The sequence below is a fragment of the Nilaparvata lugens genome, chromosome 12, assembly GCF_014356525.2.
Source record: "Nilaparvata lugens isolate BPH chromosome 12, ASM1435652v1, whole genome shotgun sequence".
Lineage (NCBI taxonomy): Eukaryota > Metazoa > Arthropoda > Insecta > Hemiptera > Delphacidae > Nilaparvata > Nilaparvata lugens.
Window position 1 is genome coordinate 24,482,807 of NC_052515.1, and position 18,939 is coordinate 24,501,745.

At 29.6% G+C, this 18,939-nt stretch overlaps 1 protein-coding gene across 7 annotated transcripts in view; it reads left to right on the top strand.

Annotated features, from left to right (window-relative positions):
- Window positions 1-13,924: 13,924 nt before the first annotated feature.
- Window positions 13,925-18,939, top strand: part of LOC111061471 (SWI/SNF-related matrix-associated actin-dependent regulator of chromatin subfamily E member 1) — a 36,962-nt gene continuing 31,947 nt past the window's right edge. For 6 of the 7 annotated variants that reach the window (XM_039439261.1, XM_039439258.1, XM_039439256.1 and 3 more), the window contains exons 1-3: window positions 13,925-14,087; window positions 15,064-15,124; window positions 17,386-17,433. In XM_039439261.1, coding sequence (XP_039295195.1) covers window positions 15,067-15,124; window positions 17,386-17,433 — 106 coding nt within the window. In that variant the 5' untranslated portion in view covers window positions 13,925-14,087; window positions 15,064-15,066. The remainder of the gene's footprint in view (window positions 14,088-15,063; window positions 15,125-17,385; window positions 17,434-18,939) is intronic. The other variant, XM_039439260.1, reaches the window with a different exon arrangement.

Consider the following 18,939-nt stretch of genomic DNA (forward strand, 5'->3'; position numbering starts at 1 on the left):
TTTTTGAATTATTTTATCACAAAATGTTTCGGACATTCATGCCATTTTCAAATGATTCGAAATCAATCAATTTGGAAGTTTTGTTATAAATTCAAAGTCATAGATAACCTAATTAATTCACTTAAGCTGCGTTTACACCAAAGTTATTAACAAAATTTTAATAGCTTAATCTTTATAGATTCTATTAGATTGAAGATAACTTATCATACACATGATGAACATATGTGTTTGTCAAGTTCCGTTCAATCTAATAAAATCTATAAGGATTGAGTTATTAACATTTTGTTAATAACGTTGGTGTAAACGCAGCTTTAATTTGACATATTTTGTAATTCATTATCAAAAGCCTGATGGATAAGTCCTACGATGAATCAGAAATCTATATCTTTCTACAGAAATAACTATACAAAACGAATTGTTTGATCAATGAAATTATGAATTAGCCTACCTATCTAGTAAGATCATTTTTGAGTGTTTTCACCACCGGTAGTTTATTGAAACCCAAACTGATTTGATATAATTTTGAACGTTTATTTATATGATTTTCTAGAAAAAATCTAGATATAGGTTACTCATTATAATGCTCGATTTCAATTCCTTTCAAACGTTTTTAAATCTCTAATACTCTTCATAAAAATCTTCTTCTCCAATAGCTAACTTATTGATCATTCTTCAAATCATCACACTACTTTTAATCAATTTTGAATGTAACTCTCAGTTTCAACCAGTTTAGATGAACAGGACTCGACTGATATTCGATTTGCAGTTGATGATCGAATTGACTTGATTTTATGAATATTATTTCTAGTCTGGCAATGATATTCTAAAATATTTCATAGTATTACGAAATTAAGGTTGAATTAGAATATTCATCATTCAATTAGTATAGCAATCACAGAGGAATTGTTACTGGAGAAGTAGGCTACCTATTAAACTAGTAATTCACTTGTCTCCATACATAGATTCATGTACCTTATTTTTCAACATGAATCACTTTTTTGCAAACAGATACAAAATATTATTTGTAACAGGAATTTTTTATTTATCACAAATCATTGCAAAATAGTTTAGAGTTTGTGTTCCTCTTATGATTATATAAGTGAAAATTTAGAACCAAATTCTTTTGCTCTGAAAGTGATAAATTGATTCATAACATGATAAACATAATTCCCTTTAAATAAATCAATATATAAATAAGGATATGATGTGTCAGATTTATTGGTGCTAATTTATTCGAATTATTGTCAATTTTTTGTAGTTAAAATCACCTTCATTTTCCCTCAATTTTCTACGTTAGACTATTTCTTCTCGTTAATTGACTAGACTCGTTATAATGTATTTATCAACAGTAATTGCATTGCTCTGAATGAACGCTTCACTATGAAGATGTTCAATTTCGAAAATTCTAGTAGAACAATTCTGTAATACAAAAATCTACAATATAACGATTTCATGAATCTGTCCACTTTTATTACTTCTACTGAATCACTCTGTTATAAAAATTTCATTCAGCCACTCGAAAATTATAATTTCAGGATATATTAGATATTGGATGATTTCAAATAACCTGATTTCTCAGACTAATATGTATATCATTTTAATTCTTTTTACTGTCAAACATTATGCATCTTACTCAGGGCATTTTACACTTTCACAAGATCTACATGTTATGCTGGTGGAATTTTCACATCAATTTCAGTATTTTTTTCATCCATGAGAAATAGCATTAGTACAGTTCATATATCATCATTACAGACGTTCATATAGGTATAAGAAAATTGTTTGAAAACAATGCCTACGATTTGAAAGCTTTAACTACTGTATATTACTTCGAAAACGTTCTGAATATATAGAAATAAATTATCATCGGCGATTTCTGATTCATGTAAATAGAACCCGTTGTGTAATATAACGTTGATAGATACAATTTTTTATCATAATATGAAACAAATTCTCTAGTATGATAAGGAGATTCATTTTTGTGTCGTGTTAGTTTTTACATGGATATTTTTAATTATTTGAAAAATGCTGTATGTAGAAATCAATAATAAGTTACTGGCCTGAACTAAATCCACCTATTAGTCTACTTCAAAATTTATTCAAGTTATTTATAAGTAAATTTTTTGAAATTTTCATCTTGCCAGTTTTTTCCTTTCTCATCAAGTTTTTTCAATGGGAAGGACAAATGGACCATTATCATTATCATCAGCTTCGAAATTATAGTTAGAAAATAGAGGAAATTGTTTTCACTTCTAAATATTATTAGTAAATCTTGTAAGGAATTGAAAAACTCAATGATGTTCCTATTATCATTCAAGACTCAGACCCTGTAATTATAAGGAATTATTTCTGTATTTCTATTTATAAATTATATTTGAGTACAATTATTACGTTTGTCCAAGTTTAAGTAGGGTACCTATTTAGACTTAAAATTTTACAACTACAAGTAGATGTACTAGTAGATTTTTCCATTCTTATCATTGCATTCTCTGATTAAAAATTCAAATCCCACTCGAATAGTTTCAATTACTTTACCCGACATTTTCAAATGATCAACTAAATTCTGTGTGGTTGATAGAAAGTAATCGTATTATGATTCTAATTCTAATAATTGAGATGAATTTACTGAAGTATTTTTGTTGCTCAAATGATATGTCACTGGTTTTCAATAGTAATATTTTACAGCTCTCCCAACTCAGTTATTTCTGAAAACTCCAAGTTCACTTTCCATTATAAATAATATTATAGCCTATCAATTTGTTCAATTTTTCAATTCATTTACTAAATAATACCTTTGTAACATTATTATCACATCAATTTACTACGGTAACTTCAGCCTGAACATAATTTCATTACTCTATACGATCTCTAGGTATAGCCTTTTAAGAATCTTATTATTAAGTTATGTAGCCTTAACTAAATTTGGGAGAGGAATAGCACAAGGTTACCTTATTTTTCCCTCCCTATCATTTTGATTATGTACTCGTATTAATCAATAAAGAATAGAGAATAAAGAGTTATTAAGTACGGTACATTTTATAAATGTTTTGGTGAAAATTTTGTTCGATACCCACTCAAGGCTCATTGGATTATTATCGTCTATCTTTTCAATGTAATTTACTGTCGTTGTAAATAAATGTTTGCAATTTCCTTGTCAATAATAAATAACAAAGACTCTTATTCAATTTTCACTTCTATATTGCTATTAATGAAAATTTGTTAATGTATTAAGATTATGTAAATAGATGGATTCTATTACTGTATTAATTTAGATTTTAGAGAATTAATGTTTCTGAGTTACCAATAATTATTGTATATTATATCCATAGTATGAAGCGGTTATTCTAAAGTAAATGTTTAATTACAATCGGAAATTTCATAAAACACCTTAAAAAGCCATGATTATCAGTAAATAAGATAAAGTAGATCATAGAATAGTTGTAGTGTCAATATAGATTACCAATGTACCTAGAATATAGTTTGTATTATACGTGTATTCTAGGTACCTTGAAGATTACTATCATTAAACAGATTATGACAAAGGTGTATATTGATCAGTATTATAATGATAATTATTCTCAAATTCTTTCTACTTCTCACGAGCCTTTTTAAAAGTTATGAATAGCTATCTGTTTCTCTCTGTCATAAGTTATAAGCATTGTGATAATCTTAATTCATTAATTGATTTGAAGTAATTCATAATATTTATACAGAAATTAGTTTTTTGTAGATTATCTTGAGATTCAAATCTGAGATATTTCCATCATGAATTGAAGAATCTGAAAATTGTTGAATCACTATCATCCATGAGCTTTTGTTTGACAATTCAAGTAATATAATAGCTCACCTATTTCATCATAAATCATAATCATTATCGCCCAATTATTAGAAACAAAATTTGAATGATATCTAAAGTTGGTACGTGGCTACCTTTCAGCTCAAAATTGATTGTAGGTACGGTAACTTACAGCGAAAGTATTATGCAAATGAAAACTACACACAGTAAAAATATTATGCAAAATAGTGTAGGCTACTCTATTCAGTCTTCCTATGATATTGTATGCAAAAATTGCATCAAAATACAAGGTAATTACATGTTTTCTGAATTGAAAATAAGTCTAACGGTTGTAATAAGAGTGAGATTATTTCCATCATAACCTATAATATATGAATGAATAATCTGTTCACGAGCAAGTTGATCTAGCATAGACTAATATTGCAATCGCCTAACAGCATAGCCACCTCTAATACTTAGTACTATTAGTACTAATAGGCATTTCCTATGTTGTATTTAACAGAATTGAAATAATGATGCAAATCATCATAAATTCAGTAGTCAAATTATAATGGAAGTTAACCAGATTCTATAATTAAATAAAATCAACATGTGTGCGATTTTTGGTATAAATGTATTCGTAAAACTTTTCTCCATTTCTGTAAAATAATTTCTTGTGATAAAAATAACGTCACACTTATTGATGTATCTATATTTGATTATTTATATTTAAAATAATACGATCATATTATAAAGATATAATTATTTAGTTTATTGATCAAGCTCTTAATGATCAATTTCACAATCATTATCTCAATTTAATAATTTAGATTGTTATTCAATAAAGAAACTGTATCCGGTGACTTTTTCTATCACAGGAATCATAACATATTTGTTTTTGGAATTTAATTATTCTGTTTTAAATCGTCCAGAGGCTATTATGGAAACATTTGTTTCTCATTTCACCCTGAGTAAATTAATCGCTATATCAAATAGAAATTGTTCTCTAAGAAACTTAATGCTCCATGTATCAGTTTACAACGAATATTTTGCAAGGGAAACATAAAGGTGCTAGAAGCTACAATTTTTCTCTAGATTATGAGATTATTCGTCCACAATTTTGTATGTATTATTTAATTTTTTGTGATCTTCTATTATGAATTTCTTATTCATTTTCTATTTTTGTGCATGATAAATTTGATGGAACTCGATCCCAAAACTATGTGAGCCTGTCAGTTTTTTTCATTGATTCAATACAGGTTTTCAGAGTAATTATTGTAGAATAATAGTAGAAAGCTACTCAATAGTTCTAATTCAAATTCTTTAATATCTCTTTGACATTTTTGTTTCCTTCAGCATGGATAATTGTTTTATTTTAAAACCAGCAGTTTTTTCACAATCTTTGTAATAATGATGTTGATGCTCCAAATTTTCCAATATAGCTATGGATTTGGCTATTCAAAGCATATATCCTGGATATTTAAAAAAATACATTTGAATAAACTTCAAAAATTCTCTCCAGAACACAAACCTATTATTTTGTTCCAATCTTAGCACATTCACTGATTTCTTGAGGAGATTTCTAGGCCTATTTTTGGAAATTCACGTCAAAAACTTTATTGTAATTCAATGGTGCTGAAGAAACTCTATACTTTCCTATAAGAAAAACATGTTCCTTGATGCCAATCTGTAATCTTCATATGAAATTTGGAAGAAAATTTCCCCATACAGCACATTTGAACAATAAATGCTTCAAAAGAACTCTTATCTAGTGAAGACACAATTTTTTGCTAATTTTCTGTATCCTTTTAACATTGTCTGTGATCCACGCACAATTAGCACAAATTTATTTCAATTTTAATTCATAAGTTTGTATCACTCTAATAGTTTTTTAGCCCTCATGTTTTTTAATTTAATATACCAAATTACTCTATAACTTGTCATATCTCATAAATCAATTGATGATTTTTAAATTGGATTTGCTTCAATGATGAATAAGTATGTATAATAAAAAGTACTACTGATTCAGTAGTGCTTATAAATATTGTGAATACTTATAATAAATAATTATATTATTTCACATCACTGTTACTTATAAGAAGAATGAGATGATATTAATAACAGAGAATAGACATTTACATTTGTTATTCTATATTATAATAATTAATAATTAGGCATGAAGCTAAGAATAAAAGTCTAAGAACAAAATATACTTTATTGGCATTTCCGGTGAGATAAAGTATAGTAAACACAAAATAATATCATTTGAAATCAATTAATAAATTCTGAATTGTTTGCATTTGTCAGTAGCCTACATTATTTTTGAGATGAAAATATATTTGTGTTTGATTATGTGAATATATTTTATTTACATATTAAAAGTACCTAAATTGTTTAATTGAATGATACAGCATTTTAATGCATGATGTTTACCAAATACTAATGCCGTCAAGTATGTGTTATTTACAAAATTTATTTCTGAAAAATAGCATGATAATATTGAACACACCAATAAAATAACCGAACACTGAAATCACAGTCAATTCGTATAAAATAGACTAATGGCAGGAATTATAGTATCAATTATTTCAAAACAGTAGACTTAATATTGTAATGATAAAAATCTATTTGTATTGAGTCAATTTTTTGAGAAGTTTAAGAGTTTGCCAGAATTTTTCCCTTGGTATGATTTTTGATAGTTACTCGTATATTTTATTACAATCCTGAATTTATAGAAATTATTTAATTATGGGAGAATATTATTTGTAATTTAGACAGAGATAATTTCTAATGTTGTAATAAATAATTTAAAATGGTAACTGCGCATTTAAACTATTATTAAGTTCTTGTTACTTTGTAATATTTGTTCAAGTTTTTACGATTCTTGTAAAACCAAGTTATTGGCTTTCGTAGAGTGCCAGTGCCACCTGTCACAATTATTATTTTTCGATTGAATTGTCTCTAGATCTTTTAACCAGGTGCTTGTTTTATTAAAAGAGTCACTAAGAAATAGACAAAATAGAGAAAAGATAGCATGAGATAGCTTATAGCTTTATGCTATCTTCTCCCTATATGGTTTCACAAAGTTGCAGCTTAAAATTATTTAAATTGCTTAGGAATCGTCAATTTCTAATTTTAACAATATTAACTTGATACAACATCATTTTATGTGTGAATTCATGCAAAATGTATCAACTACGGTATTAAATATTATTAAAATTGAAGATAGGAATGAAGTCAAAAGTTCCTTCACTATAGTGTGGTCCACATTATAATGGCAGTGTTTGATTAGAAATGGTATTGCTATCCTTGTCTATCATTCAACAAAGCGGATGGCGCTATCTCTTGCTTGCTTTGCTCTGTTGCCAAATCGTATTTTAACAATGTAGAATTAATAATTAATCAACAAAATATCTCATTTTAATTATGAAAATTCATTATAAAAATGATTGAAAAATATAATTTCTTCCTTAATAAAATATAATTGATTTTTTTAACCGAGAATGAACAGTTAATATCATAGAGAAACAATAGCATAAATAGATATCCCATGGTATAGGGCGTTTATGTCTCAACTTTTACTGTTATCTCAAGCTGATAGTCCACGTAGTTCTCTCCTGTGAAGCTTTATGACGCTGGTAGTCTCTCATATTGTGCCGTTGATACACTCTTACCAGGTCAAAACAGTAGAAATCAACAATAATCGACAGTAATCGGCTTGGAATAACAGTAAAAGTTGCGACCTAAACGCCCTATACTATGGGATAACTACTTACGCTATTGTGTATCTATGGTTAATATTACATCAATAAACCTGTATACCAGCTACCATTTATAGAGGACATTGACAAGTTAGAGAATCGGCCACGTTGTTCTCCTATCTTTCTTCACTGCTATTATAACATGGACCTCACTAATTTCTATGAATAAATAAATGAATAATTTCACTTTGTTTCCGTATAGGTGTGTTATAACTCAGCACGTTTTTATAGTCTGGTTCTCACAACATAATATAATATTTCATATGCAACATTTTCTTCTAAACGTTGAGATATTTCAATAGATTCCCTCTTAACACTTGATAGATTCTCTATAGAATATAAACTAAGTCTATGACAATAAGTACATCTACAAACTCTACCGTGTACCAATCTTACTAACGTTAAACTTACTATTTGCCGAAAAATTACTGATTACTCATAAACCTGTGATCCCCGTAAAACACGCACAAAAACTCTCGAGGAAGTTTGTATCGACTTTGTAAATAGTCGACTATCGACTATAAATAAATGTAACTAATAAATTGTAAATATCGCAGCCTACGTTCAAGTTGTATCAACCCTTCATAATATGGAAGAACATGTAGCCTAAATCTTGTAAAACGATGTAAAAACTCGATCATGTAAAATTTGAATGTAAATAATGTTCTTATCTTGGTGATGAATACGACTCCATATTTTTTAAACTTCGCTAACTCTTATAACGACGATTGAGGGCTTTGTAGGTCATGTAAATAACTCGGACTTCGATCTACTAACTAAAAATGAAAACTCAGTATTGCTAATAGAATAATATAAGTATTATACGATACACATAGAAAAAATCTTCAATTTTTAGGAGGGTAAAGTGGTGGTGACAAATTAACGTAGTTTAGGATACTACAATTGATTTTCCAGACTAAGTTAGGGTAATATAGTAATTAGTTATGAATCTATTCAGTAGCTCTAATTAAATAAATGACCAACATGACTAAAATGAATATGATGTAGTTACGTATACTAAATAAGGGGATGTCAACTATGTTTCAACTATTAACTAATTATGTCTAATGTGATATAACTTACAAATTATTGTATGAATCATTATTCGTGTTTGAATTGGAATGAAATCATTTGTTTTGTATACTCATTAATCAATTTTGTAAAAAATAATTCAAGAGTTTAAATTTGACGCATAACTTGAAATCCTCATATTGTAGCTGTTAGAATGAATAAGTAAGAAAACTAATTGAATTATTGATTAACATCTCTATTATAGTCGTATAAGTTATTGATAATTTTTATGTTCTATAAATTATTAAACATCTAAAATAATTAATTAGTTGTGACATGCTGAGCAGATTTTTTTATTGAACAGTCAATAGAATCAAAATATTTGAACAAGTAGATAGGCTACTTTTGTCATGCATTGAAGATTTCAAATGCCTACCTTATATGATGAGATTGGTTGAAATAAATCCAAATTCTATGAGACTCCATGAGTTATAAACTATATAAAACATTCTCTACAAACTCTACAAAAAAACCAGTACCTCACCATTATACTGAACTGGAAGTTTCTTCAAATGAGCAAATGTTATGGTAATTATCTATTTAAATAAATTATATGTCTATTATTCAAGAATTTTTTTAATCGAGCGATCCCTCAGTTTTTTTCTAATTGAATCAATTTCTTCCAAGTGATCTGTAGGATATAATTCAATAAAAATTCTAATTCACTTATAAAACAGCTAGAAAAATAAAAACAACATAAATAGTGACCATTCTCAAAGAGAATACAGTAACAGCAACTCAATTATTGTAAGGTTGTTTCTAATTTATTAAATTGTAAATTAAAAATCACAGCTCATTATGAATATGAAAAGAAAGTGATCAAAGAAACATGTTCATTGAAAAAATTGGGATTTTGAAAGAGGAGAATTCTAATTCTATAAAATTAAAGAGATAACAAAAAATTATGGAATGATTTCTTTCAAGTCAGTTGAATTGGGGTTTCCTGTTACTGATGTATGTACTTTTTCGAAAATAAATTAAAACTTACTTAATTATATAGTTTCTCCTTTTCTTTTTGCATCGCTTCTAAAAAGTAGGCTAGTTCATTTTAATATTTAAAATACGGTACGTACTTACCTTTTAGGATAGGTGTTATTATTATGTTGCCAGTTCATATTCTATTAAATTCCAGTAAATTGTGTATTCTAATCTAGAGAAATATAATTGAGAATCTTCAATTGAATTAGCTCCAATAAATCAACGTTCTTAATTGTAAGAAAATAGCATGCTACGATTGAAATGATTGTAAAATTTGAATTTAATGTATATCTCTGGTGAGTTGTCATCAATTTAGATTTAAATATCAATGTTTGATGGATTAGCCTATGTGAACTGTGTAATCAATGTAACTGTCGGAAAGTCTTTCAATATATTTAAACGTCGTTTGTTACTGCATAGAATAGAAGGCAAAAATAATCAAGAATATAATATAATATATGTGAAGGATATCGATATGATTGAACTATTGATAGATGTATTTATTGTATATTTATGAATGTTGAAATGTTTATAATATAATTTCTGAACGAATTATAGATTTATTGTCTAGTTGAATAATTTTTGTGATGCTTATGAACGTCCATTTATTCAAGATAAACAAAATTTAGTTAATATTTTTCTATAATATAATATATATCTTGTTTCATTTGCTAAGCTTTTATCAAATGACTTTCAATAATCGAAAACGGTTCTACCTAAATGTTTCAATTTAACTTCAGTTTATTTATATGACATTGGACATATTGGGGTTTCCTACTGGAAAAATTAATTCTATGATAGTCTTCAAATCTTCTATAAATTAATATTGAAAAAACACATTTATTCTATCAAGAATGAGTGCAGAATCCTTCAATTTCCATAGAATTATTCTCTCTGGAAAACTCACCTACTGCTTATACGATGCTCAGCTAAATCCAAGCTTTTTGTTCAAAAGAGATTGTCCAAACTTTAACTTATGTCAAACTTGCGTTAAATTATGTTAACTTGTTGTAAAGCTCTGTCAAGTAGCAAGAATTCTTAACAAAGTTTTTAGAAGGGTGTGTTATTTTGCTATGTATAATTATATCGAGCTCAGTTATCTGCTTATCAACTTCATAACTTCTTCTGATAATCTGCAACACACCTGAATTTGTTTCATTCCTTCCCTATGTCTTTAATGTACTTGTTGAATGAAAATTTGCATAGTTTTAGACGTAGAATAAGTCAGTTGGTGTATTATTATTAAAACTATTTTTATCGCTTGTTAAACTTCCTTATGCATTCGTTATCATTTCGTCGTTCTAATAAGGTTTTTCTATTCAGAATGTGTATAATTCGATGTTAAATTGATGTTGAACTGATTTTATCTATCATGTTGATGTGTAATGAATTGATGATTACTTATAGTGATTAGATTAATCCTATCAATTGTGGAACGTTTGATGGAATAATAATATTTGTGCTAACTGGCTCATGCTATTGTATTATTACCGTATGTGTTATATGGTGGATATGTTGTGAAAAATGTTCGTGCACTGTGTGTTTTCTAAATAATTGTTAGACAAATTTTAACTGAGAAAACTATCCCAGTATAGCGTAATTTAAATAAATAAATTTATTTATTCAAATAACGCAATTTAAATTTAACTGATTTTGTATCGTTGACATTCATATGATTTCAAACGTTTTTCATTCATTTTGTTTTTGTTTTTTTCAACTTCTACTCTCAGTCACTTTTTTTGTTAAGCTGGCCACTGACGAGCGTTCCAAACGGCGTGGCGCGGCGCGATGTCACTCCAGCTGGAACGATCCAAATCCGTAAATATTTTGTGGGTCAATTCACGAGCACTCCATTCCATCACTCCAGTAGTTGATGGTTTGTGATCAAGTATGGACGAGGAACTTCTCCTGATTTCAACAGCTGTGTGTTTGTACGTAAAAAGAAAAAACCCAAACGGAAATGGGTGAAACGTTCATTTTCGAATAGGCGGAATCACACGCATCTGAATTTATTTCATTATCTTAGTGTCGAACCTTCGGACTGGAAGAATTATTTGCGTATGGATGAAGATATCTACAACCATTTACTTCGTTTGGTAACACCGATGATTACAAAGAAGGATACAGTCATGAGACAGTGCATTACTCCCCATGAGAGGTTGGCTGCAACTCTACGTTTCTTGGCCACCGGGATGAACTATGAAGAGCTGAAGTTCATCACAGCGATATCACCGCAGAGATTGGGAGTAATTATTCCTGAAACCTGATAATAACAACTAACCTTATTCATTTCCTTCCGAAATGAGCCTCTCATCGAGTTGAGCTTCTTAGTAACTACATCTTTTGTAGCTGTGGGATCAACAGTTTCAAAAAATTCAAGGATCATCTCCAGAGCAGCGTTCCCTTTTACCTTGTCATGGTAACCAGGGTCTGTTATTTTCCACAAACAGGTATGATCCCTGTACATCTCGATCACAGAGATTACAAAATCCCGGTTCGAACTCATGACAACACAACAACACAAGAACAAAACAACAATCAAAACAAGAGCAAAACAGCAATCTATCCTTCCAAGTGAACGGTCTGACACGCACTGAGACGGGACAACCCACAGGTTTCCACATTCACGGTCGTTCCGTCGTTCCAGCATGCCATCGAGATTCCCCATTCACGAGGAGTTGGAGTGACGTAGGTTTGGCGTGGCGCGATGGATTTTCAACCGGTTGGAATTCCATCGAGCCTCGTCGCTCCACCAAAATACGAGCGCGATTCACCATTCACGTCGTTCCAATGGCACGCTACCGTGCCATTTGGCTTGTTGGAACGCTCGTCAGTGGCCAGCTTTACTCTTTCAAATGAAAATAATTCCTTCTCAATGAGAGAGAATTTTAAAATAATATAAAAATATTAATTTATTATTATAATATTGGACCTAGATATGTTTCTTTTAAATCCGGGGTGAAATCGTTTTAGTTTGAAGCCTCTTAACTACTATTTTAGTGAGTTTTCCATCACGCATCACCGTACTTAATTAAAGAGTTAACTATGTCTCAATTAATAAAATATATTAATTTATCAGTTTGTAATAGTTCAAGTCCACTTTAATTATTACAAATAATAAGAAAGGCCAATTTAGAAGATGAAATCTCTCTCTGCACAAATATCATGAATAATTTTTAAACTATAAGAATTTACTGTTCTTTTACTCTACAATGTTCTTGATAATTGAATAAATCCTTTGATTTCAGCTTTGAAAACTTACTTATTATTTTCTTTAAAGTAGAACTTTAGTACGGTTCTAATTTTACTCTGAAAATTTTCAAATCTTATTTTCAATAAATAATTGGGGGAAGAGTGAAAGTAATTAGACTTGCTGAGAGTAGCTAGATGGATTAAATGCTAATAGGTATTACTCAGTGCCTCATTACTGAATTTTAAGGAGTTATCTCATTCAAATAACATGAACTACGGAAGAAAAATTTACCTTTTATGAAAACTAATGACTCTTTAATTTTATTGTTTCTTTGTAGTGGTACTTATATTCACAGTAGCTTAATAATTTGATAAAATAGGTATTCTACATTTCTTGAGTTGCTTAACTTGAAAAAATATATTAACTTATACATGAATAAATTATTGAAGGTTTACAAAAATGTCTGTATCGAATGTTTGTTGATCTATTAATGAAATTAATAAAAACAAATGTAAATAGATTCGAAATGTGGCTTTTATTTTCCCAATCTGTAGAAATTTTACTGCCAACTGATTGAGTTTTATAATTTATTTTAAAAATATTGAGTATCTCTGGATATGTTCGTAGAATTCCAATCTATGGAAGTACAGTAAGAGTGATGATGGCTCTCACATAATTCTTCTTCATGTCAAGCTTTTTGATGGTTATGATGGAAAATGTTTTTCTGTCTAGAAACTAGAAATTACTTACTTGCTACTTGCTTTATCTTCTCCTCAGTTCAATGACCGTGAGATGGTCAAAAGACAAAAATATTTCAAAGGAGAAACACATTTTATATAATCAAGTATCTAGTCAGTAGGTAGTCTTATTCATGTTGCCAAATTGACAATGATTTTATTGAGATTTTTCTTCAATAAATTCATCAAGTCCTAATTATAACCTAGAACTACCCATCACAGATGAATGAATCATGGTAAGTTGTTAATATTATTTCATAGCAGATCCATTTTACTATAGATATTTGATTATGTACGAATGTACGTTATTTCAAACTTGGCGGGAGTAGTAAAGTCGATTTTTGTTGATGGAAAATCGATTCATCGAAGTTTCACATTACATCGAGAATCGAGACAAAAGTTGAGTTAGACCAATTCAAAATGGCCGATCGAATGTTTGCAAATTTGGTGATGCTACTTTTGTGAAAGTGAAAAGAAACCGATAAATTTGTTTATAATATTTACAGTAATTATTTTTGGTTCTTAAGAAACCCCAAGAGCTGTTTGGTGTTTGCAAATAACACTCTCCACCAGTAAGTTTTCCAAATTGAAATTTTTATATTGAGCGTTGTTATGGTTTACAATAGCCTACCTTACTGAATAGGCATTTTTGACTCATTCTCTATTTTGTGAAGGTTTTTATAACATAATCAACCCCGCAGTTAATAAGTGCAATCAATTATGCATTGATTGAAAGAAGTTTTCTATAATTAAATAAATACAGCAATCTTACGACAGCCACATTTGACTACTGTTAGCGTAGTACCGTAACTAAACAGTTTAGCTTGGATCCTATTGTTTGGGTATCAGAAGTTATTCTTATTAGGTTTTGTATTTTTATAATTATTTGTACTAGATGCTGGATCAAATACAAAAAATTACTTTTCAATTTAAGTTAGTATGGTTTTTATCTAGTATTTTTGGTTGTAGCAATATTATATTGCTTAGTTTATACCTGAAACCTGGAATATTTTTAGGTTACGGTAGGCTGCCTAGTCTTATCTAAAATATTTTATTTTATTCCCGATGGTTGCCCTTTTGAGTAACAAATTGGGGATACTCGTCAGCAAGCTAATATTATTTAAGAAGTAGAATATCTGAATAACATTAAGATCCATCGAATTTGTTTTGTCTTGGAACTTTATTGCAAATTAATAGGTAACTCTATACTACAGTAAGTAATAGGCTTAAACATTTACTATTTTACTGCTTCTAGGACAACAGCCCGTGATAAAACATTCATGTTAACATGAATCAGCTAGCTATAATAGGGCTAATACAATTTAAGTATAATGTGTGATGACATGGATGTTAATTTTCCTTTCTGTCAAAACTTTGTTAAGATGTATAAATTATAATTTATTATGTGCTAGATATTTTTTTAATTTTGACGATTCCTCGGTCATTGAACTGCGGAGAAGAATGAGCAATCAAGTAATTAAGCTAGTAATTATTGTCCATTTGTCAAGTTACGTTTTTTATTCAAATTATTTGGTATTCTTGTTATAGAAAATGGCGCTCCCATCCAATTACAAGCAGATCGCTGTTAGCAGTCCCATTGCTTCAAACCGTGAGTACTAAAGTTTTCCTAATTATGGAAAAAATACAATCCACTCCTAAATTAACTACCTAATTTATTGATTAATCTACTGTATTTATAATTTTCGTCTTCATTTTGAGATTCTTAAGCCTTACGGACACCGCTGCAGGAAGGTTACGGGATTGGGACAATTTCTACCTTTTAATTCTACGACTTTGTACCACACCCATCACTGTCCGACGTTCCGGTATGTGCAAGGCTTTAACCATAGGCTATTTCGTACCTGATTATTCATCTGTTCAATAATAATTTTCTATGAAGGAGTTCGTAGTATTTCCTCACCTACAAAAAAAGTCAATAATTGTATCCTGGAAAATCTAAATGAACTTTTACTACCACGGATTTTCTAAGCATTCCTATAATGTTACATTTTTATACTTTGAGATATTTCAAGTTGAAAAAATTACAATTGGTACGTTGATCCTACACTAGATAGTACTTGAATATAAATTTATCTCTAAATAAAAATATAAATCTAAGTACCCTTTTTGAAATTGATTACTCACAACATGTTTCGGCTATATGATGCCATTATCATTATTATATGCACTTAGGCATCATATAGCCGAAAAATGTTGTGAGTAATCAATGTTTAAAAGGGTTCTTAGATTTATATTTTTATTTATATTCAAGAGTAGCCGTAACGGAAAAAAGTCAAACTTATCTCTATTGTTTTTTTATTGATTAGGCTATAAAGAAATCGTTGTTACAATTAATCTATATTCTAACCCACTTTTCAGATAGTAATTTTTTCATTTCATATCATTTTGTTAACATTTTCTATCCATATTTTTAGTTGCTTAATTCATTTTTCATTTTAACCAATACTGCTTGAGAATGTTTATGCTCTGCTGTTGAATGCCAATATTATTGTATTCAATTGAATGCAATCTACTGAAGTGCAACATAAATCGATAAGCTTTGGTGTTGTTACCATATAACATTTCTTGAAATTGGATTTTAGTTTGCCATTTATTTTTAAAGTCGAATTAATGCCAAAGAGAATGCAGCGCTTGTATTTTTTATTCGTCGTGATTTAAATATCAATATATATTTTTGGTTAATTTGGAGCTTGATAATTTTTTCTGTTAACTATTGTTTAGATGGATTTTTTTGAGAACCCGGTTAATTGGGTCGGTCAGAATAATTGTGGGTTTTGAATAATTGTTGGTCACCCCGTAATAACTTTGTGTTCTAATAAATAATTCCTAATGGCCAAGTTCGTTTTTTAACCATTTTAGTAAGCTTTTTGGTATTTTATAATAAAGTATTTTAATGGTATAACTCTATATGTTTAGCCATAACAGTTTGGTGTACGTGTAGGTAATAACATCTAATCAATTACTACTCCATGCCACAGTGTTTCCGTTGGAAGTTTGACCGTTTGAGTCTAGTTCCACTGACTGACATTATTATCGCTTCAATATCACTTTCCAGTGGTTCAGACTGTTGGATGATTATAATTCTATCATCATTATTTAATCAACAAGTCTAGGGCTTTACATAATTGTTCAATCCACGCACAAGTCTAGGGCTCATGTGGTTATCATCCTCAGGGAACCCCCGATTCATGGGGGGCTCATAGAGATAGCACTCTCTTTTTAGAATCATTTTTTTGGTAAATTTCGATTTTTTTGTGTAGTTGAGAAGTTGATATTGTGGTAATTATTCATATTGAATGAAAAAGGCTAAGAAATTGTCAAAAACCACAGATTTATTGATACTTAGAAACTAAGTTTTAGTTTATCAGAGATTGACAATGGTGTAATAACCGAGACCGGTCTTTCTAAGTATCAATAAATCTGTGGTTTTTGACAATTTCTTAGTCTTTTTCATTCAATAAATTTCGATTAGTTTGTTCAGGGTATTTTTGTAAGTTTTGTAAATTAGGCCTACAATCTTTTCTCAAAATTTATCAAGCACCAAATTACTATACTTACATTTATACTTTTGTAATGAGAGAAAATGTCGAATTGTGTTCATATTTTTGGCTATTTGGGTGCTGCGTAGAATAATATTTGCTAATTTGCTTCTATAATTATCAGGCTGGCCGTTGATTAACTAATTATACATTTCTAGAAGTTCACACTCATACTTCTAATCCTGCAAGGAACCAGCATTTATTGGAACCATTTTATAATTTTGTTATGCGTTTGGTTCGTGTTAATTTTGAATGCTTATTTTTTAATTTTTTACACATTTGTCTGATTTTATTGATTGTGTCTTATTAGAAATGCTGATGACTCCTGGAGGGCCCGTCACCTTCAACATTCTTAAAGGTGAGATTTGTTGATTAGTCGACAAATATATCAATAGATAAAATGGCAGGGAATAAATTAGCTTTTATTTAAACATGCAACTTTGAGTTGATAATAATCAGCTTCCTCTATCTTCCAATGTACAGTTTCAACCCTAAGACAAATATTTCGCCCGGAAAACTGGGTTTCGATTCAGTGTTAGTAACTTGATTTATGCTTTCACTTGAGTTGATAATAATTATTAGCTTCCTTTAACTTCCAATGTACAGTTTCAACCCCAAGAAGATATTTCACCCGGAAAACTGGGTTTCAATTTAGTATTAGTAACTTGATTTATGCTTTCACTCTCTTTCCATTATACTGTTTCATCCATTAACTGGAAATAATGCATTTTTCATGAATGTAACTTGATAGTTTGTGTAAGATAAGTTGAGATTTGGCCCTCCATCCGAAGAAATTACATGGTTGTCAATTCGTGTAAAATTGCAACTTTCTCAGATTTCCAATTCAACGTCAGAATTGGATGTAGAATATCATCCTCGATATGTTAGTAGTGTTAGAAAAGATCCAGGTTTGAAGGATTAAAAGGAAATTCAACTTTTAAAATAACATTGGGAACATCGCGAAAATTTGTTTTTCTTTTGAATATTACTTCTCTCACAATCATGGGGCTTCGTAATGCGTAATAATTTTATATCAAATTAACGGGGAGAATGTCTCCTTTCTATTGGTGTCTGGATAATTTTTATCCAACTTATAGTTATTTTTTAATTAATGACTATGTTCGTCAATGTCGAGACATTTCAAGCAAAAAACATGAAATTTTCGACATGCTGGAAACTTTTTTGTTTCAAGAGATAAGTGTGTGGTGAAAGCGAGAAAGTTTCTCAGAAATAATTGAAATTATTTTTCCAATTGTCAAACGTACTCTGAACAAGGTATTTTGGCCTCTCAGGAGTTTTAAAGTCAAGGATAGCTGCTGAATGGTGTGCCACCATAGGTTATTAATAGCTGGGATCAACAAAAACAAAATACAGATCGATTGAAAAATTTTGCAACTGCAAGCCATATGATTATAAAATAGTGAAAATGACAACCTCGCCTCGAATAATCCAAGCATTGTTTCATTACAGCCTTTCTAGAGGCAATCAACTGCTTACGTTTGAAATAATTCAGTCAAATATCTCGTAAATTTCTAGCTTTTAGCATACAATTTGGTACACAATGCTTACCATGCAGCCGCTCTCCGAACTTTAAAATTCCTTGGAGACCAAAATACGATCTTCCGACTACTTTTGACAATTGAAAAAATAATTTAAATTATTTCTGAGAAACTTTCTTGCTTTCACCACCCACTTATCTTTTGAAACAAATTCAAAAGAAAAACAAATTTTCGCGATGTTTCCAATTTTATCATAAAAGTTATATTCCTCTTGATCCTTCAACCCTGAAACTTTTCTAGCACTACTAGCATCGAAGATGACATTCTACATCCAATTCTGACATTGAATTGGAAATTTGAGAAAG